This window comes from Entelurus aequoreus, linkage group LG04 (assembly GCF_033978785.1).
Source record: "Entelurus aequoreus isolate RoL-2023_Sb linkage group LG04, RoL_Eaeq_v1.1, whole genome shotgun sequence".
Lineage (NCBI taxonomy): Eukaryota > Metazoa > Chordata > Actinopteri > Syngnathiformes > Syngnathidae > Entelurus > Entelurus aequoreus.
The window spans coordinates 8,764,334-8,790,445 of record NC_084734.1 but is presented as its reverse complement, the minus strand read 5'-3'; the positions used below and the strand labels follow the sequence as shown (position 1 = coordinate 8,790,445).

At 37.7% G+C, this 26,112-nt stretch overlaps 1 protein-coding gene across 2 annotated transcripts in view; it reads left to right on the top strand.

Annotated features, from left to right (window-relative positions):
- Positions 1 to 1,778: 1,778 nt before the first annotated feature.
- Positions 1,779 to 26,112, top strand: part of rad9a (RAD9 checkpoint clamp component A) — a 43,933-nt gene continuing 19,599 nt past the window's right edge. The window contains exons 1-12 of one of the 2 annotated variants that reach the window (XM_062044153.1): positions 1,779 to 2,018; positions 4,642 to 4,712; positions 4,783 to 4,856; positions 4,967 to 5,015; positions 10,903 to 11,017; positions 13,344 to 13,443; positions 13,577 to 13,677; positions 13,759 to 13,865; positions 17,405 to 17,469; positions 17,539 to 17,628; positions 20,609 to 20,822; positions 23,830 to 23,937. In XM_062044153.1, coding sequence (XP_061900137.1) covers positions 1,985 to 2,018; positions 4,642 to 4,712; positions 4,783 to 4,856; positions 4,967 to 5,015; positions 10,903 to 11,017; positions 13,344 to 13,443; positions 13,577 to 13,677; positions 13,759 to 13,865; positions 17,405 to 17,469; positions 17,539 to 17,628; positions 20,609 to 20,822; positions 23,830 to 23,937 — 1,128 coding nt within the window. In that variant the 5' untranslated portion in view covers positions 1,779 to 1,984. Of the gene's footprint in view, positions 2,019 to 4,641; positions 4,713 to 4,782; positions 4,887 to 4,966; positions 5,016 to 10,902; positions 11,018 to 13,343; positions 13,444 to 13,576; positions 13,678 to 13,758; positions 13,866 to 17,404; positions 17,470 to 17,538; positions 17,629 to 20,608; positions 20,823 to 23,829; positions 24,869 to 26,112 lie in introns of those variants that run through there. The other variant, XM_062044154.1, reaches the window with a different exon arrangement.

Sequence of the window (26,112 nt, the reverse complement as noted above, 5' to 3'; positions counted from 1 at the left end):
ATCACAATAAAGTTACTTTTACACAATCAAAATTGTCTTTTGTGGATGAGCTTTTTGATGCACTTTGTCCAGTTATAAAATACTCACTTTGGAATAATCCTTTTTCATCCGGGACCCGGTGTTGACGTACTTGAATAGACTCCGAAATATGTCCAAATAATTCAACAGAGCAGTCAGTTTTATTGTCAACCCAGCTAATTCAGTAGAAATTACACGTGTTATTCACATACAACATTATTTGCATTTATTATGACTGTGCTTATTAATACTTACACTGTAGAAGTACTTTATTAGTTTTTCTTCTTTTACTTGTTATTTATTATATTTATTCCTTTGGCTTGTTGCCCGGTTTGGTTTGTGGGTGCGAGGGTGGTTTGGTTTACAGACATAAATGAATGAGCATTGTTTTCATACATAGTTTGCCCAAACAATGTTCAATAAAAAAGAACAATTATATAAATATATGTATATATGTAAAAAATGTAATAGAGAGAGAGAGATGTATAGTTACTTCCTTGAATCTGCTGAATTATGTTATCCATACTTATTTCGAAAAACATTTTTGTCTCTATTCTATATATATATATATAATAATAATACCTGGGATTTATATAGCGCTTTTCTAAGTACCCAAAGTCGCTTTACATGTTAAAAACCCATCATTCTATTATTATCATATTATATATATATATATATATATATATATATATATATATATATATATATATATATATATATATATATATATATATATATATATATATATATATGTCTTAATTAGATTATCCAAAAAAAATAGTGCTCGATACCGTGGTAGAGCGTAATATGTATGTGTGGGGAAAAAATCACAAGACTATTTCATCTCTACAGGCCTGTTTCATGAGGGGTTTCCTCAATCCTCAGGAGATTTTTTTTTTTTTCCAAATCTCCTGAGGATTGAGGAAACCCCTCATGAAACAGGCCTTTAGAGATGAATTTTTTTTCCCACACACACACACATATATATATATATATATATATATATATATATATATATATATATATATATATATATATATATATATATATATATATATATATATATATATATATATATATATATATATATATTTATAAAATATATATATATATACATATATATATATACTGTATATATATATATTTATAAAATATATATATATTTATAAAATATATATATATATACGTATATATATATATATATATATATATATATATATATATATATATATATATATATATATATATATATATATATATATATATATATATATATATATACAGTACAGGCCAAAAGTTTGAGAAGGTGTGTCCAAACACCTTTATTTATAACTGCTGTTCTGGTATTATGGGATCCTTACCATCCAATCTGTCGACACTAGCTTTCTGATACTGCTATCGATTGTCGTGTATATATATATATATATATATATATATATATATATATATATATATATATATATATATATATATATATATATATATATATATATGTATATATGTGTGTGTATATATATATATTTTATATATATATATATATATTTATTAATTAATTTATTTATTTATATATATTTATATTTGATTCTGCTGAATCATATCATCATACTTGTTTTAAAAATATTTGTAGCCTCTTTTCTTTTACCAAAGTGTTTAAAGTGAGGCTTGCCCATCAACCCTTTCCCAATTTGTGCGCCACGACCCCATGGTGTTTTAAAGGCGCATGCGTGTGCTAAAACCACGCCTTTCTCTGACGTTCGACTCTCCCATTGGACCCCATTCCGGAAGTGCTTTGTGGCGGCGTAAACAACGCCACCAGTGTGATTCTCTCAGTCGGCTCTCAACCATAAAGTGACCCAAACTAGATATATGTGTATAAAACAAGACTATCTTGGTATATATGTTGCTGCTTCAAAAATGTACCACAACCCGTTAGAAGTTATCTGCTAGTTGGAAAGGAGCGAGAGAAATGGACTGCGTTGTGACGGGCGGAAATGTAAAAGGTAGCACGCTTCTTTCATTTTGTGAATAATCATTAGAGCACCAAAGTTATAATTGTTGTATTCTCTGTGTGCATGTACAGTGAATAATCATTGGAGCACATTGATTGATTGATTGATTGAAACTTTTATTAGTAGATTGCACAGTACAGTACATATTCCGTACAATTGACCACTAAATGGTAACACCCCAATAAGTTTTTCAACTTGTTTAAGTCGGGGTCCACGTTAATCAATTCATGGTACAAATATATACTATCATCATAATACAGTCATCTCACAAGTTAATCATCAGAGTATATACATTGAATTATTTACATTATTTACAATCCAGGGGGTGGGATGAGGAGGGTTTGGTTGATATCAGCACTTCAGTCATAAACAATTGCATCATCAGAGAAATGGGCATTGAAACAGTGTAGGTGTGACTTGGTAGGATATGTACAGCGAGCAGTGAACATAGTGAGTTCAGATAGCATAAGAACAAGTATCTACATTAGAAATACATTTGATTATTTACATTTGGTTATTTACAATCCGGGGAGGTGGGATGTGGAAGGGGGAGGGTGCACCAAAGTTATAATTGTTCTATTCCAGGCCTGGGCAATTATTTTGACTCGGGGGGCCAAATTTAGAGAAAAAAATGTGTCTGGGGGCCGGTAATATTTTTAGGAACACTAATACAAAACCTCACAATAATGTCTGATTGAATACTAAAAACGTTATGACAGACCGCCTTGAAAACGGAATGGAATTTCACATTTTTTTTACTGAATGAGACACCCAGAATGTACATGAAAGTAAAGAATGTGAGATTTACAATATTAACTACGAACGATAAAACACTGACTACTGACAACATTTGAACGTCACACCCCCTCTCCATCCACATATTCAAACACAGCAAAATATGATCGCCAAGGGTAAAATTCAAAACAAAAAAACACCTACTATCTGATACATCTGATATATCACTAAGCTGTAGAACTTTGTTGTAAAAATCTCCTTCCGCCTCTGTCCCTGACACCCACATTTCAGGCTCTGGAAACACTCAGTGGAAACGCTCCCCACCCACACTGCTTGGTGCCTTGTCTGAGCTGCTGTGACTTACATTACCATAGTAACTAATTATATTACCATAGTAACTAATTATATTACCATAGTAACTAGTATATCATGCAAAAGTGCAGATTCCAACCATTGAAAGACTTAGTTTAGTTCAAGACTTACGGTCATTAGAAAACATGACTAGGAATGATGTTTGATAAGAAATGATCGAGTTCGAGCCTATTATCGAATCCTCTTATCGAACCGATTCCTTATCGATTCTCTTATCGAGTCCAGATAGGTTGTTGTATATGGAAAAACACACAATATTTGGTTTAACAAATCACTTCACATTCTCTACTGCTCGCTACTATAGTATTACCATATCTGAGTTATTGTGCAGATGTGTGGGAAATAACTACAAATGTGCGCTACATTCGTTAACGGTGTTACAAAAAAGATCAATTAGACTGATACATAATGTTGGATATAGAGAACATACAAACACTTTATTTATTGAGTCAAAAATATTAAAATTCGATGATTTGGTAAAATTGCAAACAGCTAAAATGATGTGGAATTAAATGATGGAATGGATGAAGTAAAGAAGTTAAACATTGTACTGATATGATCCACTTTAAGAGGTTGTTCAAATGAATAGTGCTTACAAAGTACAAAGAAGAAGAATTATGAGAAATACTTTTAACCTTATTGAAAATAAGATATTCTTCATCTCAGTATATTAATAATGACTGAATTAATTAATTACATGTTACAAAACTGTTGTATATACTAATTCATAGATATTTTATTATAAAAAGGTCAGTAAATGATGTATATATTTGTATGAAGTGGGAAAGTGGTAGGATTAAATAAGCTTTACTTCTTCCTACTCCTGTAAAGTGAAATGATATGAAACTGTGATGTATTATGATGTGGTCGGATCATGTTTTGTTTAGCTATATTCTGGTAGTTTTGGACTTCCTTAGTTGTTTTGTGCACTTCGGGGGTTTGTTTTAGTCACCATGGTTATTTATGATTTTCACCTGCCTTGTACGCGCACCTGTTGCTCATCAGAGACTCTATTTAAGCCCGCCTTTTCCGGTCACTCGTCGTGGCTTCATTGTTTGCATTTGCAACATGTTACGTTGGCATTCTGGTTTTCCAGCGCACGATTCCTGTGCTAAAGTTACCTTAGCTTCTAGTATTCCTGTGCTAAGTAAGTTTTTGCTTTAGCTTCTCGTGCGAACGGCACGCTTTCCTTTTGTTTCGTTCCTGTCTGTTGTAATGTGTATGATTTATGAGAAATAAATCATCTCTCACCTGCACGCTTTTGTCCGGAGCCGTCAGTTTTGCGTCCCGGGAACTAACCGCAGCACGCTGCACCCCACGGTGACAAATGACTAAAAAAAAATGATTTGGGAATGTCCGGCGGGCCAGATTGAAAAGCTTAACGGGCCGCGTGTGGCCACCGGGCCTTAATTTGCCGAGGTCTGTTCTATTCTCTGTGTGCATGTACAGTGAATAATCATTGGAGCACCAAAGTTCTAATTGTTGTATTCTCCGTGTGCATGTACAGTGTTCGCCAAAGCCATCCACTCGCTGTCCAGGGTCGGCGATGAGCTGTACGTGGAGCCCGAGGACAAGGGGGTAAAAAGCTTGTCGATGGACACCATGCAAAGGGAGGACTTGTTATCAAGTGTGTGCTTCTTCCTTGCAGCTTGCCCTGCGGTCTGTCAACTCATCTCGGTCGGCTTACGCCTGCTTCCTGTTCACGCCGCTCTTCTTCAGCAGGTGCAGACTGTTGTGTGTGTGAGAGAGAGAGTGAGTCAGTGAGCATCAGCTGCGTCATTTGCTACTGGACATTTGGGGGAATCTCACGCCAGGTGTCCGTTTTTCTGCAGATACACCACACCCGGCGGGGATGTCTTCCGCTGCAAAATGGCAATAAAGGTGGGTTTGAATCAGGGTTGTACGGTATACCGGTACCATACTTTGCCAACCCTCCCGATTTTCCCGGGAGAGTCCCGAATTTCACTGCCCCTCCCGAAAATCTCCCGGGGCAACCATTTTCACGTACAAACATGTCTGCCACTTCATTTCACAAACTATGGCATTTCTACCAAGCCATTTTTTTTGGACAATAACACGATGACATCGTACCGGGGCCTTAATACCGTGACAATATCGTATTGTGACATTTTGATACGGTTACATCACTATTAGATATACTATCAATTTATAAGGCTATTAAAGAAAACATATCTTTCTAATATCTGCTTTAGATATTTAATTTCAATTGATTTGTTTAACATTTTTCATTATTTTAGATTAATCAATCAATCAATCAATGTTTATTTATATAGCCCTAAATCACAAGTGTCTCAAAGGGCTGTACAAGCCACAACGACATCCTCGGTACAGAGCCCACATACGGGTAAGGAAAACTCACCCCAGTGGGACGTCAATGTGAATGACTATGAGAAACCTTGGAGAGGACCGCATATGTGGGTAACCCCCCCCCCTCTAGGGGAGACCGAAAGCAATGGATGTCGAGTGGGTCTGACATAATATTGTGAAAGTCCAACACATCAGCGAGAGTCCAGTCCATAGTGGGGCCAGCAGGAACCATCCCGAGTGGAGACGAGTCAGCAGCGTAGAGATGTCCCCATCTGATGGACAGGCTAGCGGTCCACCCCGCGTTTGGAGCAGAGTAGAAAAGAAAAGAAACGGCAGATCAACTGGTCTAAACAGGGAGTCTATTTAAAGGCTAGAGTATACAAATGAGTTTTAAGATGAGACTTAAATGCTTCTACTGAGGTAGCATCTCTAACTTTTACCGGGAGGGCATTCCATAGTATTGGAGCCCGAATAGAAAACGCTCTATAGCCCGCAGACTTTTTTTGGGCTCTGGGAATCACTAATAAGCCGGAGTTCTTTGAACGCAGATTTCTTGCCGGGACATATGGTACAATACAATGGGCAAGATAGGCAGGAGCTTGACCGTGTAGTATTTTATACGTAAGTAGTAAAACCTTAAAGTCGCATCTTAGGTGCACAGGAAGCCAGTGCAAGTGAGCCAGTATAGGCGTAATATGATCAAACTTTCTTGTTTTTGTCGAAAGTCTAGCAGCCGCATTTTGTACCATCTGTAATCTTTTAATGCTAGATATAGGGAGGCCCGAAAATAAAACGTTACAGTAATCGAGACGAGATGTAACGGACGCATGGATAATGATCTCAGCATCGCTTGTGGACAAAATGGGACGAATTTTAGCGATATTACGGAGATGAAAGAAGGCCGTTTTAGTAACAAAGAAAAACAATATGTTTTTCACCTTGATATCAGATGTTTTCCTGCCTTAGTCATAACTATAAGGGACCTATGATGATTTTTAGAGGTGGGAATCTTCGGGGCCCCCTTACATTTAGATTCATAATCCATTCTCTTAATATATTATTTGGTATATAAAATATCATAAAACCGAAAAAGTTACAGGTTACAATAGCTGTTGTCAGCTGCTGTCATACAATTTGTACGCCAGCCTAAAAGACATCTTTAAAAATATATATTTACAAAAATCACAGAATTTTAAACAATATAATTAAATAGAATAGAACAACTCTAACCAAATCCCAGCTATACAATACTTAGGATAGAAATTTGTAAAGCAATTGCGAAACATTCAAATACAATACTTATTTATTACAAACTTAAATACAGACTTAAATTATGACCATTGTATGGTCCTGTAACTACTTGGTATCGGATCGATACCTACGTGTGTGGTATCATCTAAAACTAATGTAAAGTATCAAAGAAGAGAAGACTAAGTGATTATTACATTTCAACAGAAGTGTAGATAGAACATGTTAAAAGAGAACGTAAGCCGATTTTAACAGTAAATGAACAAGTATATATACAAAAATTTAGTGTATATTAAAGTATATATTTACAAAAATCACAGGATGTTAATCAATGTAATAAAATGAAATAGAACAACTCAAGCCCAATCCCAGCTTTACAACAATTAGGATAGAAATGTGTAAAGCAATTGCGAAACATTCAAATACAATACTTATTTAAAGGCCTACTGAAAGCCACTACTAGCGACCACGCAGTCTGATAGTTTATATATCAATGATGAAATCTTAACATTGCAACACATGCCAATACGGCCGGGTTAACTTATGAAGTGCAATTTTAAATTTCCCGCCACACTTCCGGTTGAAAACGTCTAGATGTATGCGCGTGACGTAAACGGTTGATAGAAGTATTGGTACCCCATTGAATACAATACAGAAAAGCTCTGTTTTCATTTCAAAATTCCACCGTATTCTGGACATCTGTGTTGGTGAATCTTTTGCAATTTGTTTAATGAACAATGGAGACTGCAAAGAAGAAAGTTGTAGGTGGGATCGGTGTATTAGCGGCGGACTACAGCAACACAGCCAGGAGGACAGAGATGGATAGCAGACGCGCTAGCCGCCGAACTCACCTTAACTTCCTCCGTCTCGCCGACCGCATCTGTGATCGGGTGAAGTCCTTCGTCCTTCCGTCGATCGCTGGAACGCAGGTGAGCACGGGTGTTGATGAGCAGATGAGGGCTGGCTGGCGTAGGTGGAGAGCTAATGTTTTTAGCATAGTGGTCCGGTTGCTAAGTTAGCTTCAATGGCGTCGTTAGCAACAGCATTGTTAACCTTCGCCAGGCTGGAAAGCATTAACCGTGTATTTACATGTCCATGGTTTAATAGTATTGTTGATTTTCTGTCTATCCTTCCAGTCAGGGGTTTATTTATTTTGTTTCTATATGCAGTTAAGCACGATGCTATCACGTTAGCTCCGTAGCTAAAGTGTTTCGTCGATGTATTGTCGTGGAGATAAAAGTCACTGTGAATGTCCATTTTGCGTTCTCGACTCTCATTTTCAAGAGGATATAGTATCCGAGGTGGTTTAAAATACAAATCCGTGATCCACAATACAAAAAGGACAAAGTGTGGAATCCAATGAGCCAGCTTGTACCTAAGTTAAGGTCAGAGCGAAAAAAGATATGTCTTGCACTGCATTCTAGTCCGTCACTCTAACGTTCCTCATCCACAAATCTTTCATCCTCGCTCAAATTAACGGGGTAATCGTCGCTTTCTCGGTCCGAATCGCTCTAGCTGCATTGACAACAATAGGAACATGCGAGGAGCCTTTCAACTGACTACGTCACGCTACTTCCAGTAGGGGCAAGGCTTTTTTTTATCAGATACCAAAAGTTGCGAACTTTATCGTCGTTGTTCTCTACTAAATCCTTTCAGCAAAAATATGGCAATATCGCCAAATGATCAAGTATGACACGTAGAATGGATCTGCTATCCCCGTTTAAATTAAAACATTTCATTTCAGTAGGCCTTTAATACAAATGTTAAAAAAAATGGAATACTAAAAATGTATATAAACTACCCTCTATAAAAATAATAATAATGTCAATAATGTTTTTATTCCATAAAATTTTTTTTTATTCAAAAAATATCCATCAATCGTTTTTCTATCGTTTGGCCCTCTCGGGATCGTGGGATGGCTGGAGCCTATCCCAGCTGTATTTTTATCCATCGATTCTCGGAAATTATGAATCGATTCAGAAACAGAATAAATACAAATTGGAATTTCGATGTGAATTGACTTTTTAGAGCGCCCCGAATGATTTGTCTCTTCACTGATCTGATTAGATGTTGTTGTTACAATGTTGGATACTGGTGTTAAACAATGCCAAATCGTACAGATCATACATTCGGGCGTGAGTTTGCAAGCGTTTTGGGATGCCTCTGAACGCTGCGTTTTGCAGTTTGATTTCAACACGGGCCATTTGATTGACAGATTGACAGACGTACTTATGTGAGCATTCTAGGACATGCTGTCGGTTGGCCTTCTACCTCTCTGCTGCACCAGGACTGTTGGCAGACTGTAGGTCAGAACAGGTTCCCTTTAAAGACATGAGTGGGATTGATTGTTGATAGAAACGTTCATTAGTAGATTGCACAGTACAATTGACCACTAAATGGTAACACCCGAATAAGTCTTTCAACTTGTTTAAAGGCCTACTGAAATTAATTTTTTTTACTTAAACGGGGATAGCAGATCCATTCTATGTGTCATACTTGATCATTTCGCGATATTGCCATATTTTTGCTGAAAGGATTTAGTAGAGAACATCGACGATAAAGTTTGCAACTTTTGGTCGCTGATAAAAAAAGCCTTGCCTGTACCGGAAGTAGCGTGACGTCACAGGTTGAAAGGCTCCTCACATTTCCCCGTTGTTTACACCAGCAGCTAGAGCGATTCGGACCGAGAAAGCGACGATTAACCCATTAATTTGAGCGAGAATGAAAGATTCGTGATGACGAACTTGAGAGTGAAGGACTAGAGTGCAGTGCAGGACGCATCTTTTTTCGCTCTGACCGTAACTTAGGTACAAGCTGGCTCATTGGATTCCACACTCTCTCCTTTTTCTATTGTGGATCACGGATTTGTATTTTAAACCACCTCGGATACTATATCCTCTTGAAAATGAGAGTCGAGAACGCGAAATGGACATTCACAGTGACTTTTATCTCCACGACAATACATCGGCGAAGCACTTTAGCTACGGAGCTAACGTGATAGCATCGGGCTTAACTGCAGATAGAAACAAAAGAAATAAACCCCTGACTGGAAGGATAGACAGAAAATCAACAATACTATTAAACCATGGACCTGTAACTACACGGTTAATGTTTTCCAGCCTGGCGGAGCTTAACAATGCTGTTGCTAACGATGCCATTGAAGCTAACTTAGCAACGGGACCTCACAGAGCTATGCTAAAAACATTAGCTATCCACCTACGCCAGCCAGCCCTCATCTGCTCATCAACACCCGTGCTCACCTGCGTTCCAGCGATCGACGGCGCGACGAAGGACTTCACCCGATCATAGATGCGGTCGGCGGCCCGGAGACGGAGGAATTCAAGGTGAGGTCGGCGGCTAGCGCATCTGCTATCCATCTCAAAGTCCTCCTGGTTGTGTTGCTGTAGTCCGCCTCTAATACACCGATCCCACCTACAGCTTTCTTCTTTGCAGTCTTCATTGTTCATTAAACAAATTGCAAAAGATTCACCAACACAGATGTCCAGAATACTGTGGAATTATGTGGTGAAAACAGAGCTTTTTGTATTGGATCCAATGGGGTCCGAATACTTCCGTTCACTCTGTGACGTCACGCGCAAACGTCATCATACCGAGACGTTTTCAACCGGAAGTTTCGCGGGAAATTTAAAATCGCACTTTATAAGTTAACCCGGCCGTATTGGAATGTGTTGCAATGTTAAGATTTCATCATTGATATATAAACTATCAGACTGCATGGTCGGTAGTAGTGGCTTTCAGTAGGCCTTTAAGACCTTTGTTAGATCGGAATCTGGGTTTGACATGGTCTGTGGAGCTCCCCCTGGTGTTGTGGTTATGGCGGTCATTTACGTTCTGGAAGTAGTTTGACATGTACTTCGGTATCAGGGAGGTGTAGCGGATTTTATAGACTAGGCTCAGTGCAAGTTGTTGGACTCTGTCCTCCACCCTGAGCCAGCCCACTTTGGAGAAGTGGTTAGGAGTGAGGTGTAATCTGGGGTGGCGGTCTAGAAGTAACCTGTGATTTTTTATCTAGAAGTAAGCCATTTCTTTTGGCAGTTTTAATTAGTTTCACACAATTAATGTCATTAATAACACAACTAATCACTAATTATGCTCGTCCTAAACTGTAGTCAACATTAATTGAGCTATTTTCCTTATCACTTACGTGTGTTTTTCTGATGTCAATATCCAGAGTGTGGCGGCAGTCTTCAGGTCTCTGGCGTCTCTGGAGAAGACGGTAGAAAAGTGTCACATCGAGCTGGACAAGCGAAAGGATCGACTTACCTTCACGCTGCATTGCAAACACGGTATGGCGGCGCCACTTCACTGCTGCTAACGTTACCTGGAAGTAGGGTTGTCCCGATACCAATGTTTTAGTACCGGTACCAAAATGTATTTCGATACTTTTCGGTGAACATTCTAGACAACTTGTCTTTTAGTAGTAAGGAAGCAGACGTATGCGGTAAACACATTGTGTAATTCCTCATTCTATTTTGTCAAAATTATGAGGGACAAACTGTTAAAATTGATTATTAATCCACTTGTTCATTTACTGTTAATAGCTGCTTTTTTTCCCGTTTCAACATGTTCTATCTACACTTCTGTTAAGATGTAATAATCACTTCTTCTTCTCTTCTTTGATACTTTACATTAGTTTTGGATGATACCACAAATGTAGGTATCGGTCCGATACCAAGTAGTTACAGGATCGTACATTGGTCATATTCAAAGTCCTCATGTGTCCAGGGTCGTATTTACTGACTTTATAAACTTAACCTCTTAAGGCCCAAGCTGTTTGTTTACTTGCTTTTTTTAATTTCTCTTTGCTATTTGGGCTTATTGGACCTTAATTAGAATAAAAACTAAGAATAATACTTTCATATGATGTACTTAGTCCATAAGTACACAAACGTGTACTTCATGTTTAGTGACAAGCTAATTCTTATTTTTACACTTTTTTTCCCCAAATTCCATTGTATGTTATACTCTTCTGACACCACCAGATGGCAGTATAAGTGTCCACATAAGTGGCCATAAGACCCCAATTCAGTAGTGTACACAATTTTGGACATAAGAGCTAAAAGGTGCTGTCCATGCATGTGGCCACTAAGCCTTAAAATATTAAAAAAAGATTGTGTGACGATGAAAAATATTGATGTAACCATGGTAGTATCGACTAGATATGCTCCTGTCCTTGGTATCATTACAGTGGATGTCAGGTGTAGATCCACCCATGGCGTTTGTTTACATTGTGAGGCCGGTGAGCTACGTTGTGTAGTGAAGCAACTTTCTTTTGTAAGAAACATACTTTATTTGTCGCCATGGAGGCGAGGATTAGTGATTTAGAAGTAGCTAAAACACTGTGGATGGACATTAGCCGCTAGCTAGCTAGCCATGTCTTAAAGCAGCTCTTCCTGAGGGTGTTTCAGTGTTATAACTTCACCTTTATCTTTACTTTTTACACCAAAATGCGTCCATTCTCCCTTTTCTGTCCACACACTGTGTCTGCTTGTAAGTACTCTGTGTGTGTGTGCTGCCGAACATGCTCCTCTGCTCGCAAAACGAGCAATGTCACCACATGACGACGCGCCATCATGCCGGGGAACCGGTACTTTTCAAACAGAGTCTCGTACCGTTTTTGATTCATTTGTACCGCAATACTATACCAGTACCGGTATACCGTACAACCCTACCTGGAAGTCGTAAGTCGTTATCTAAAACAGTGTTTTTCAACCTTTTTTTAACCAAGGCACATTTTTTGCGTTGAAAAAATCCAGAGGCACACCACCAGCAGAAATCATTAAAAACGAAACTCAGTTGACAGTAAAAAGTCGTTGTCGCAATTGTTGGATATGACTTTAAACCATAACCAAGCATGCATCACTATAGCTCTTGTCTCAAAGTAGGTGTACTGTCACCACCTGTCACATCACACCCTGACTTATTTTGACTTTTTTGCTGTTTTCCTGTGTGTAGTGTTTTAGTTCTTGTCTTACGCTCCTATTTTGGTGGCTTTTTCTCTTTTTTTGGTATTTTCCTGTAGCAGTTTCATGTCTTCCTTTGAGCATCTACTTTGTTTTAGCAATCAAGTATATTTCAGTTGTTTTTATCCTTCTTCGTGGGGACATTGTTGATGGTCATGTCATGTTCGGATGTACATTGTGGACGCCATCTTTGCTCCACAGTAAGTTTTTGCTGTCGTCCAGCATTCTGTTTTTGTTTACTTTGTAGCCAGTTCAGTTTTAATTTTGTTCTGCATAGCCTTCCCTAAGCTTCAATGCCTTTTCTTAGGGGCACTCACCTTTTGTTTATTTTTTTTTTTAAGCACTAAATACCTTTTTACCTGCACGCTGCCTCCCGCTGTTTCCGACATCTACAAAGCAATTAGCTACTTGCTGCCACCTACTGATATGGAAGAGTATTACACGGTTACTCTGCCGAGCTCAACAACAACACATTAATTTGCAGACTATAATTACTGGTTTGCAAAAAATATTTTTAACCCAAATAGGTGAAATTAGATCATCTCCCACGGCACACCCGACTGTATCTCACAGTACAGTGGTTGAAAAACACTTATCTAGAAGAACAGCAACACATCCTCTGTTTATTTTACCGTTTTGTTGTCTGCAGGTCTCTTGAAGACGCACAACCTGTCTTTCCAGGACAGTGAGAGCTTGCAGGCGGTGTTTGATAAGGACAACAGTGCCAACACGTTTCGAGCCAATCCTAAGTATGTACTTTTGTGTAAACAAAACACGGAGCACGTACTGGGTTGGGCTTTACGTGGAGCATGGAAACGTGGGACAAAAATAACACCAACATGACAAAGTGTCTTTGTCTTCTCTGTCTTTGATTGTCTTCAGGCTGCTTGTTGACACAGTTGTGCATTTCCCTCCTTCCCTGGAGGAAGTGACTCTTTCAGTCAGTGATGAAAGAATGTGGTTTAGGAACCATGTGGATGAAGGTGACTAAGAAGTCGTCGTTTTTTTGAAGCTATTTTGCTAATCGTTTGTTGTTAAAGTGTAGGTTTTTTTCCGTTTTTCAGAGCAGTCCAAGGCCATGCTGACGGAGCTGTGTCTGGCCTCTGATGAGTTTGACCATTTTGCCGTCCAAACTCACAACAGCATCACTTTCTGTCTGAAGGAGTCACGGGTGAGAAATAAACACATTTCTAAGGAGGAGACCGCAGATCAGCAAGTTTATTTCACAACCTTGGTTTGAACACCTTCCTCTGCGACTGGAGTTTGGACTTTTTAACGAACCGCACACAGTACGTGAAAATAGGCGAGCACATTTCCGCCACGCTCACCATCAACACCGGTGCCCCACAGGGTAGTGTGCTAAGCCCTATGCTCTTCACCCTCTTCACACATGACTGCATAGCCTCTTCAACAGCCAATCTCACTGTCAAATATGCCGACGACATCACGGTGCTTGGGCTCATCAGTAACAACGATGAGACAGCATACAGTGCAGAGGTGCAACAGCTGGCTTCATGGTGTTGCCGCTTTCCCACAATATAAACAGCGTGCCTGCCCAATGACGTCATAACTGTAGAATGATCGAGGGTGAGTTCTTGGTTTCTTATGTGGGTTTATTGTTAGGCAGTTTCATTAACGTCCTCCCAGCGCAGTAACAACACACAACAACAGCAGTCACGTTTAGTCTACCGTAAAGCAGTTCGTCTGCCGTAAACAGCAATGTTGTGACACTCTTAAACAGGACAATACTGCCATCTACTGGATAGCCTCCAGAACACTGAAATTCAAGTATTTCTTTTATTTATATGTATAATAAAATAAATATATATATAGCTAGAATTCACTGAAAGTCAAGTATTTCATATATATATATATATATATATATATATATATATACTACCGTTCAAAAGTTTGGGGTCACATTGAAATGTCCTTATTTTTGAAGGAAAAGCACTGTACTTTTCAATGAAGATAACTTTAAACTAGTCTTAACTTTAAAGAAATACACTCTATACATTGCTAATGTGGTAAATGACTATTCTAGCTGCAAATGTCTGGTTTTTGGTGCAATATCTACATAGGTGTATAGAGGCCCATTTCTAGCAACTATCACTCCAGTGTTCTAATAGTACAATGTGTTTGCTCATTGGCTCAGAAGGCTAATTGATGATTAGAAAACCCTTGTGCAATCATGTTCACACATCTGAAAACAGTTTAGCTCGTTACAGAAGCTACAAAACTGACCTTCCTTTGAGCAGATTGAGTTTCTGGAGCATCACATTTGTGGGGTCAATTAAACGCTCAAAATGGCCAGAAAAAGAGAACTTTCATCTGAAACTCGACAGTCTATTCTTGTTCTTAGAAATGAAGGCTATTCCACAAAATTGTTTGGGTGACCCCAAACTTTTGAACGGTAGTGTATATATGAAATACTTGAGTTGGTGAATTCTAGCTTAAATATATTTCCCTCTTAACCACGCCCCCCACGTCACCCCCCGGTATCGGAGGTCTCAAGGTTGGCAAGTATGCTGTAGACTTCCGCAGAAAAGGGCAGAAAAAACACCCTCCACTTTTAATTAATAACAATCTCGTAGAAAGGGTCAAACAATTCAAATTTTTAGGGTTGAACATAACAGAAGATCTATGCTGGGACATTAACACTGCTTCTACAGTCGGAAAGGCCCAACGACGTCTTTTCTTTCTAAGGAAACTAAAATGCGCAAACATTCCGCAGAAATTAATGGTTAACTTTTACAATTGTGCCATCAGCAGTGTCCTAACTTACGGCTTCTTAGTGCGGTTTGCTAGCTGCACTAAAGCGAACCGACAGGCCCTCCAGCGAGTGCTTAAAGCGGCGGGGAAAATGACAAGGACAATACTCCCAGAGATGAGTGCCATGTACAAAGCTCGCTGCTTAAAGCGAGTACATGACATCCTGAAGGACAGATACCACCCAGCACATGGCCTCTTCAACCTGCTACCCTCTGGAAGGAGGTATAGATGGATTCGCGCCAGGACCACCAGAATGTCTCACAGTCTGTATCCCCAGGCTGTGAGACTGCTAAAAGAACAGCCTGCCCCTTTACTGCCACCGACCATCTTATTACCTCACTCTTCACCACCTTAAAGGCCTACTGAAAGCCACTGCTACCGACCACGCAGTCCGATAGTTTATATATCAATGATGAAATCTTAACATTGCAACACATGCCAATACGGCCGGGTTAACTTATAAAGTGCAATTTTAAATTTCCTGCTAAACTTCCGGTTGAAAACGCCTTTGGATGATGACGTATGCGTGTGACGTAGCCAGTGAAACAGGAGTATCGGTAGCCCATTGAAGCCAATACAAAAAGCTCTGTTTTCATTTCATAATTCCACAGTATTCTGGACATCTGTGTTGGTGAATCTTTTGCAATTTGTTTAATGAACAATGGAGATTGCAAAGAAGAAAGTTGTAGGTGGGATCGGTGTATTAGCGGCTGGCTGTAGCAACACAACAAGGAGGACTTACTTGGATAGCAGACGCGCCAGCCGATGCTAGCCGCCTTCGCATCTGTGTTGGGGTGAAGTCCTTCGTCGCGCCGTCGATTGCTGGAACGCAGGTGAGCACGGGTGTTGATGAGCAGATGAGGGCGGGCTGGCGTAGGTGGAGCGCTAATGTTTTTATCATAGCTCTGTGAGGTCCGGTTGCTAAGTTGCTAAGTAAGCCTTAGCGTCGTTAGCAACAGCATTGTTAAGCTTTGCCAGGCTGAGAATTATTAACCGTGTAGTTACATGTACATGGTTTAATAGTATTGTTGATCTTCTGTCTATCCTTCCAGTCAGGGGTTTATTTATTTTGTTTCTATCTGCATTTGAGACAGATGCTATCACGTTAGCTCAGTAGCTAAAGAGCTTCGTCGATGTATTGTTGTGGAGATAAAAGTCACTGTGAATGTCCATTTCGCGTTCTCGACTCTCATTTTCAAGAGGATATAGTATCCGAGGTGGTTTAACATACAAATCCGTGATCCACAATAGAAAAAGGAGAGAGTGTGGAATCCAATGAGCCAGCTTGTACCTAAGTTATGGTCAGAGCGAAAAAATATATGTATTTCACTGCATTCTAGTCCGTCACTCTAACGTTCCTCATCCACAAATCTTTCATCCTCGCTCAAATTAATGGGGTGATCGTCGCTTTCTTGGTCCGAATAGCTCTAGCTGCGTTGAAAACAATAGGAAAATATGAGGAAGTGAACAACTGACAACGTCACGCTACTTCCGGTAGGAGCAAGGCTATTTTTTATCAGAGACCAAAAGTTGCCAACTTTATCGTCGATTTTCTCTACTAAATCCTTTCAGCAAACATATGGCAATATCGCCAAATGATCAAGTATGACACATAGAATGGATCTGCTATTCCCGTTTAAATAAAAAAAAATCATTTCAGTAGGCCTTTAATAATTGTGCTCTGGACATTGCATTGCTGCAACATCACCGTAACACCCATCAGACATCTGACTGTTCCCACCCCCACGCCCCTCTATTCGCCATCTTCTTGACAATGCTAAAATGTCAACTATTGTCAACCTGCACATCAATGCAGTTTCTATGCCGCTAGACGAAGCCCAAACAAAATCTCGTTGACATGTATGACTTAAGTGTTATTATGACAACGACAATAAAAGGAATTGATTGATTGATTGATTTACATTATGTCTCCTGCAGGGTCTGTTACTTTTTGCAGAGTCGACAGGTCTCCCTATTTCTATGTACTTTAATGAGCCGGGCAGGTATGCGCATTCACGTGGAGAGAATGCACCTCGCTGCCTTTTATTGACATTTGTTTGTGGTTCTTTCAGCCCTCTCGTGCTCTCAGTGACGGACAGCGTCCTGGAGGGCAACTTTGTGCTGGCCACACTTTCAGACGACACGAGAAACACCACACAAAGGTAGCGTACAAAAATATCGCATAGTCTCAACTAGGGTTGTACGGTATACCGGTACTAATATAGTATCGCAGTGTTTCCCACACATTCATTTATTTGTGGCGGCCCGCCACGAAAGAATTACGTCCGCCACAAATACAAATACAAAAAAAAAAAAAAAAAAAAAAAAAAAAAAGGTTATTTTATTTATTTTTTTGTCCTGTCCAGCTTCTCAGGCAAATCATATAGTTGATGTAGATGCCCATATAGGCTGTTGAGATTTACTTTACAAAAGAGAAGTGTAGGATACTTCTCTTGTTGCCTTATTTGTATTTGACCACTACTGTTTTCTGTTTATTTGTTACTGACTGTGGCAGGACACCTCTGCCTCTGTTTCACTTTATGTTGCTGGTAAATAATATGGTAGTAGTAGCAGGCTAAAGTTAAATTATTTAGTATGCACTAATTAAAGGGGCAGAGCTTTAAGAGACATTGTAGCTTTTATATTTTATAAGATATATTTTTTGTAAGAACCACAATTAATAAATATATTTCAGTGAATAACTTATTGTTCAAATCTGTATATAAATATGTACATAAAGTGTTGTAATTATATTGTAAAATGGATGGATGGGCGTTTAAAACAAAACTGTTATTAATTATTAAGTATACATTTTTTGAGCCTTTTTAGAGAAAATCATATCATTGTAGTAAATTATGCAAATTACTCGATGATGTCATGGTGACCACGCCCATAGCCACGCCCCCACCGCCACAGGTATCTTGGCAGTTTATGGGAAACACTGTATCGCGGTGCTAATGAATCAAAAACGGTACTATACTCTGTTTGAAAAGTACCGGTTTTGTCTGTCTGTGTTGGCCCTGCGATGAGGTGTTGACTTGTCCAGTGTGATTGATTTATTGATTGATTGAGACTTTTATTAGTAGATTGCACAGTACAGTACATATTCCGTACAATTGACCACTAAATGGTAACACCCCAATAAGTTTTTCAACTTGTTTAAGTCGGGGTCCATGTTAATCAATTCATGGTGCACCCCGCCTACCGCCCCAATGCAGCTGAGATAGGCTCCGGCACCCCCTGCCACCCCGGAAGGGACAAGCGGTAGAAAATGGATGGATGGATGGGTTCCCAATTTATTTTTATTTTATTTGTATTTTTTTTAAACGGGCATGACGACGCGTCGTGCTGGTTCGACGAGTAGAGTAGCATGTTCGGCAGCGCGCACACGCAGAGTACTTACAAGCAGACACTGTGTAGACAGAAAAGGGAGAATGGACGCATTTTGGTGTAAAAAGTAAAGATAAAGGTGAAGTTATAACACTGGAACACCCTCAGGAAGAGGTGCTTTAAGACATGGCTAGCTAGCTAGCAGCAAACATCCATCCGCAGTGTTTTAGCTACTTCTAAATCACTAATCCTCGCCTCCATGGCGACAAATAAAGTACATTTCTTACAAGTACCATTATCACTGGAGGACGAGGAATAGCTAAACATGCTTCACTACACACCGTAGGAGGATACAATAGCTCACCGGCATCACAATGTAAACAAATGCCATGGGTGGATCTACACCTGACATCCACTGTAATGATACCAAGTACAGGAGCGTATCTAGTCCATACTACTATGATTACATCAATATTTTTTTAGCATCACAAAATCTTTTTGCCTTTTTAAAAAATTCATATTATGTTTATAAAGTCAGTAAAGATGTCCCTGGACACATGAGGACTTTGAATATGACCAATGTATGATCCTGTAACTACTTGGTATCGGATCCATACCTAAATGTGTGGTATCATCCAAAACTAATGTAAAGTGTCAAAGAAGAGAAGAATAAGTGATTATTACATTTGAACAGAAGTGTAGATAGAACATGTTAAAACAGAAAATAAGCAGATATTAACAGTAAATGAACAAGTAAATTAATAATACATTTTTACAGGTTGTCCTTTATAATTTTGACAAAATAATAGGTGTATAAATGACACAATATGTTACTGCATACGTCAGAAGACTAATTAGGAGTCTTTGTTTGTTTACTTACTACTAAAAGACAAGTTGTCTAGTATGTTCACTATTTTATTTAAGGACTAAATTACAATAATAAACATATGTTTCATGTACCCTGAGATTTTTTTGTTAAAATTAAGCCAATAATGACATTTTTTGTGGTCCCTTTTATTTAAAAAAGTATCAAAATACATTTTGGCACCGGTACCAAAATATTGGTATCGGGACAACCCTAGTTGTGTGTAGTCTTTGTGTTTTCATTGTCTATTTTGTCTTATATTCTTGTCTTCATGAAAGAAACATGCTTGTATTATCATTAAACACATTTAACTTGTTAACCTCTCTTTCATAAATAAATCATATAAATGATATATATGAATGAGGTAGATCCCCTCCACTTGAAATTGAAAAGTAGCTCGCCCGCAGAAAAGGTGTGGCCACCCCTGGTCCAGATCTTCCCGGTTAGCCACTCCGTGCTTGGTCATACATGGCATGTAACCTCCTCCAACCTCCGAGGACAAAGCTACGAACAATGGGAGACCGGGCTCTCCCTGACCACCTGAGGGCACCACAGACTGTGGATGCTTTTAAAAAGGGCTTAAAAACCCTTCTTTTTTTTTAAAAAAAAGCCTTTTTTTTAGATATATGCATACTAGTTCTAGCTATTAGGCTCTTCTAGTTTTTATTTTTATTTATTTTTATTAGCTTTTAATTTTATTTTGTTAATACACTGTAGCATTTTGAGGTTGTTTGCTCAATGTAAAGTGCTTTTTACAAATAAAATCTTATTATTATTATTATTATGTGTGAATTGCGCGTCAAAAATAATTACATTTAAAAGAACATTTGACCTCTACCCTAATGCCATTTTTAAAATCTAACATTAGTGACCTCCGACCTTACAACTGTTCCACTCCAAACAACTCAGGCAGCAAACTCATATCATTTTTTTCAACTCCACTCCAGAGGGAGCTCCCCCCCGCCGCTTCCTCCTCCTGACGACTTCATGAACGACGACATGGACGCCTACCTCATCGCCATGGATACCAGCATTGCACCGGGTCCTGCTGAAACTGACCCTACCGTTTCTAAACGGCACAATGTAGCCAATCAGAGGTCAAGACTGCACGGTCCAGAGGAGGAGGAAACGGCAGAAGAAGATGCACCACCAAATAAGAAGGTTTGTCTTTTTTTTTTTTTAACTTATTTTCTGGAACACCAGAAGTGGTTTTAATAAATTTACAATTTTTGGGGAATTTTGCCCATCATTCACAATCTTTATGTGAGACAAGAACCTGTAGGTTTTTCTTTTTGTTATGCATTCTAAATTGTAAATAAACGTTAAGTCAGTCAGCTGACAGTCAATGGGAGCTCCTCTATTTTGCCAGGGTTAGGGTTTGGGTTAGGGTTAAGGTTAGGGTTAGGGTTTAACCCATCCAAAAACCGCCAACAATACTCGCATTTACACGACCTGAATACTAACCAAGTGTTAGTGATATTGCTATTATAATTGCTAACGCAGACGGTCAAATTTTGGTGATCATAGAGAGTAACTAGCTTGTGCTGCTATATTGGCAACATCCTGCTGCTGATTCACATCTAAATTTGTGAAAGTTCATTTTAGATTATAAATCATGCCTCTTTTTTTCTTTCGAGCTGTCATTTCATAAAAATAGTAATGAATCAAAATCAATGTTATGTATTATTGACCTATTCAAGGCTCTGATTATTTCACATAAAAAATTCCCCTTTAAAATATTTTTTGGAGAAAATATTGCATATTTTGTGTTTGCCGTATCAATAACAAAGTTTCCCTTTTAAACAAAAACAACATAAAAAATATTAGAAACTTATTATCGACGGATAGAGCAGAAGTTGATGTAGGGACTTAAACATTGAAAGTAAACAAAAAAATGTACGACTTATTTTTAACACTTTTATGGGTTTTATTTGTTTTTTAACTGTCATTGCTCCAAAAATAATAATGAATTAAAATTAATGATGTTATGAATTATTGACCTATTTAAGGCTCCAATTACTTCACATCAAATAGTCCACCTTGACATTTTTTTGGTGGGGGAAATATTGCATATTTTGTGTTTTTGCCATAAAAAGCAGGGTTTTGACTAAAAGGGCATACAACATAAACAAATTGAATTTATATGAACATACAGATCTAACGATGATCGAGAGGTTTAAGCATTGAATAAAAACATTATGAAAATGATTATATGATATGTTTTTTATATTTTTATGACTGAGACCCTTCTGGGTCTCAAACTTGAGTGAAGCACTAAGGGTTAAAAAAAATCGATAATATCTATAATCTAAATCTATAATCTTTTTATTTATTTATTAATTTTTTAGGAAAAAAATTGTAATATTCTAAAATCATGCCTCTTTTTTCTTTCGAGCTGTCATTTCATAAAAATAGTAATGAATCAAAATCAATGTTATGTATTATTGACCTATTCAAGGCTCCGATTATTTCACATCAAAAATTCCCCTTTTAAATATTTTTTGGAGAAAATATTGCATATTTTGTGTTTGCCGTATCAATAACAAAGTTTCCTTTTTAAACAAAAACAACATAAAAAATATTAGAAACTTATTATCGACGGATAGAGCAGAAGTTGATGTAGGGACTTAAACATTGAAAGTAAACAAAAAAATGTAGGACTTATTTTTAACACTTTTATGGGTTTTATTTGTTTTTTAACTGTCATTGCTCCAAAAATAATAATGAATTAAAATCAATGATGTTATGAATTATTGACCTATTTAAGGCTCCAATTACTTCACATCAAATAGTCCACCTTGACATTTTTTTGGTGGGGGAAATATTGCATATTTTGTGTTTTTGCCATAAAAAGCAGGGTTTTGACTAAAATACAACATAAACAAATTGAATTTATATGAACATACAGATCTAAAGATGATAGAGAGGTTTAAGCATTGAATAAAAACATTATGAAAATGATTGTATGATATGTTTTTAATATTTTTATGACCGAGACCCTTCTGGGTCCCAAACTTGAGTGAAGCACTAAGGGTAAAAAAAAATCGATAATATCTATAATCTAAATCTATAATCTTTTTATTTATTTATTTATTTCTTAGGAAAAAAATTCTAATATTCTAAAATCATGCCTCTTTTTTCTTTCGAGCTGTCATTTCATAAAAATAGTAATGAATCAAAATCAATGTTATGTATTATTGACCTATTCAAGGCTCCGATTATTTCACATCAAAAATTCCCCTTTGAAATATTTTTTGGAGAAAATATTGCATATTTTGTGTTTGCCGTATCAATGACAGAGTTTCCTTTTAAACATAAAAAATATTAGAAACTTATTATCGACGGATAGAGCAGAAGTTGATGTAGGGACTTAAGCATTGAAAGTAAAAAAAAAAAAATGTGTGACTTATTTTTAACAGTTTTATGAGTGGGGCACTTTTTAATCCCCAATAATTTTAGTGGGATTTGTTTTTTAACTGTCATTGCTCAAAAATTAATAATGAATGATGTTATGAATTATTGACCTATTTAATGCTCCGATTATTTCACATCAAAAATTCCACTTTGAAATATTTTTGGGAGAAAATATTGCATATTTTGTGTTTGCCGTATTAATAACAAAGTTTCCTTTGACAAAAAAATCAAATTAAATTTAAAAAAAAAACACAAAAAATGTTAGAAGCTTATAATCGACATATAGAGCAGAAGTTGATGAAGCATTGAAAGTAAAAAAAAAATGTATGACTTATTTTTAACACTTTTGTGAGTTTTGTTTAACTGTCATTGCTCAAAAAATAATAATGACTACCTAAATTACAATAATAAACACAAATTACAATAATAAACATATGTTTGATGTACCCTGAGACTATTTGTTAAAATAAAGCCAATAATGACATTTTTTGTGGTGCCCTTTATTCAGAAAAGTACCGAAAAGTATCAAAATACATTTTGGTACCGGTACCAAAATATTGGTATCGGGCCAACCCTAGCTGTGTAGTCTTTATGTTTTCATTGTCTATTTTATCTTCAGCTGCTGTGGACAGTCACCTTACAAAATGGCATACAAAGTAACTTCTTTTATCTTATGTTACCTTATTTGTCTTGTGATGGCAAAGCACAGAATGACAGATTAAAACGGGACTAATATTCTTGCGTTCTGTTGCAGTTCTGTTCCCTGCTCTTCGGATCAGTGCTTCCCCCATCCTCTCAGACCACCACTCAGCCGATGAGCGGCCAAGAGGTTCTGGCCAGTGACAGTGAAGACGACACTTAGGTAGACCGACCGATGGAGGATAAAAAAAATGTGTTATTATAAGTCGTCAACGTTGCATTTCTTTTTTTGTTTTGTTTTTTTTTAGAAAATAATAGCAAACACCATGCATGTGTATAAAAAAAGTTATCTCCTTTTTTATTATTATTATCATTGGTCTACAGCAGGCCTGGGCAATTATTTTGACTCGGAGGCCACATTTAGAGAAAAAAATGTGTCTGGGGGCCGGTATATATATCTATATATATATAAATATAAATATACGCACTCACACACACAAACATATATAAACTGTGACAATCTGCTGTACAATATGTGTGTGTTTGGGTCCTATTTTTAGGAACACTAATACAAAAACTCACAATAATGTCGGATTGAATGCTAAAAATGTTATGACAGACCGCCTTAAGAAACGGAATGGAATTTAAAATTTTCTACTGAATGACACACCCAGAATGCACATGAATATAAAGAATATGGGATTTACAATAATAACTATGAAGGATAAAACCCTGAATATTGACCACATATGAACGTCACACCCCTCTCCATCCACATATTTTACAATCAAGCGAAACGTAACAAAACTGCAACAAACACGGCGAAATATGAACACGAAGGGTAAAAAAAACAAAAAACACCTACAATCTGATATAATATCACTTTCTCCCTGACACCCGTATTTCAGGACACTCTGTGGAAACGCTCCCCACCCACACGTCTTGGTGCCTCGTCTGAGCTGCTGTGACTTACATTACCGTAGTAACTAATTAGATTACCATAGTAACTAATTAGATGACCATAGTAACTTGTATATAATTCAAAAGCGCAGATTCTAACCATTGAAATACTTAGTATTAGAGATGTCCGATAATATCGGACTGCCGATATTATCGGACGATAAATACTTTAAAATGTAATATCGGAAATTATTGGTATCGGTTTCAAAAAGTAAAATGTATGACTTTTTAAAACGCCGCTGTGTAAACGGACGTAGGGCGAAGTACAGAGCGCCAATAAACCTTAAAGGCACTGCCTTTGCGTGCCGGCCCAGTCACATAATATCCACAGCTTTTCACACACACACAAGTGAATGCAACGCAAACTTGGTCAACAGCCATACAGGTCACACTGAGGGTGACCGTATAAACAACTTTAACACTGTTACAAATATGCGCCACACTGTGAACCCACACCAAACAAGAATGACAAACACATTTCGGGAGAACATCCGCACCGTAACACAACAGAACCCCTTGCAGCACTAACTCTTTCAGGACGCTACAATATACACCCCCCCGCTACTCCCCCAATCCCGCCCACCTCAACCTCCTCATGCTCTCTCAAGGAGAGCACGTCCCAAATTCCAAGCTGCTGTTTTGAGCATACTTGCCAACCCTCCCGTTTTTAGCGGGAGAATCCCGGTATTCAGCGCCTCTCCCGACAACCTCCCGGCAGAGATTTTCTCCCGACAAACTCCCGGTATTCAGCCGGAGCTGGAGGCCACGCCCCCTCCAGCTCAATGCGGACCTGAGACTGAGTGGGGACAGCCTGTTCTCACGTCCGCTTTCCCACAATATAAACAGCTTGGCTGCCCAATGAACGGAGAAGTTAAACAGGACAATACTGCCATCTAATGGATAGCCACCGGAACACTGAAATTCAAGTATTTTTTTTTTTCTATGTAAATAAAATATATATATATATATATATATATATATATATATATATATATATATATATATATATATATATATATATATATATATATATATATATATATATATATATATATAATTCACTGAAAGTCAAATATTTCATACATATATATATATATATATATGAAATATATATGAAATACTCGAGTTGGTGAATTCTAGCTGTAAATAACCACGCCCCCTATGTTTCAAAATGTAATTGTCATTTTTTTCGTGTTTTCTCCTCTTTTAAACCGTTCAATTAAGTGTAAATATAATTAATTATTAACAATAACATAGAGTTACAGGTAAATTGAGCAATTTGGCTATTTCTGGCAATTTATTTAAGTGTGTATCAAACTGGTAGCCCTTCGCATTAATCAGTACCCAAGAAGTAGCTCTTGGTTTCAAAAAGGTTGGTGACCCCTGGTTTAATGCATCCAGCGGGGCATCACAACAAAATTAGGCATGATAATGTGTT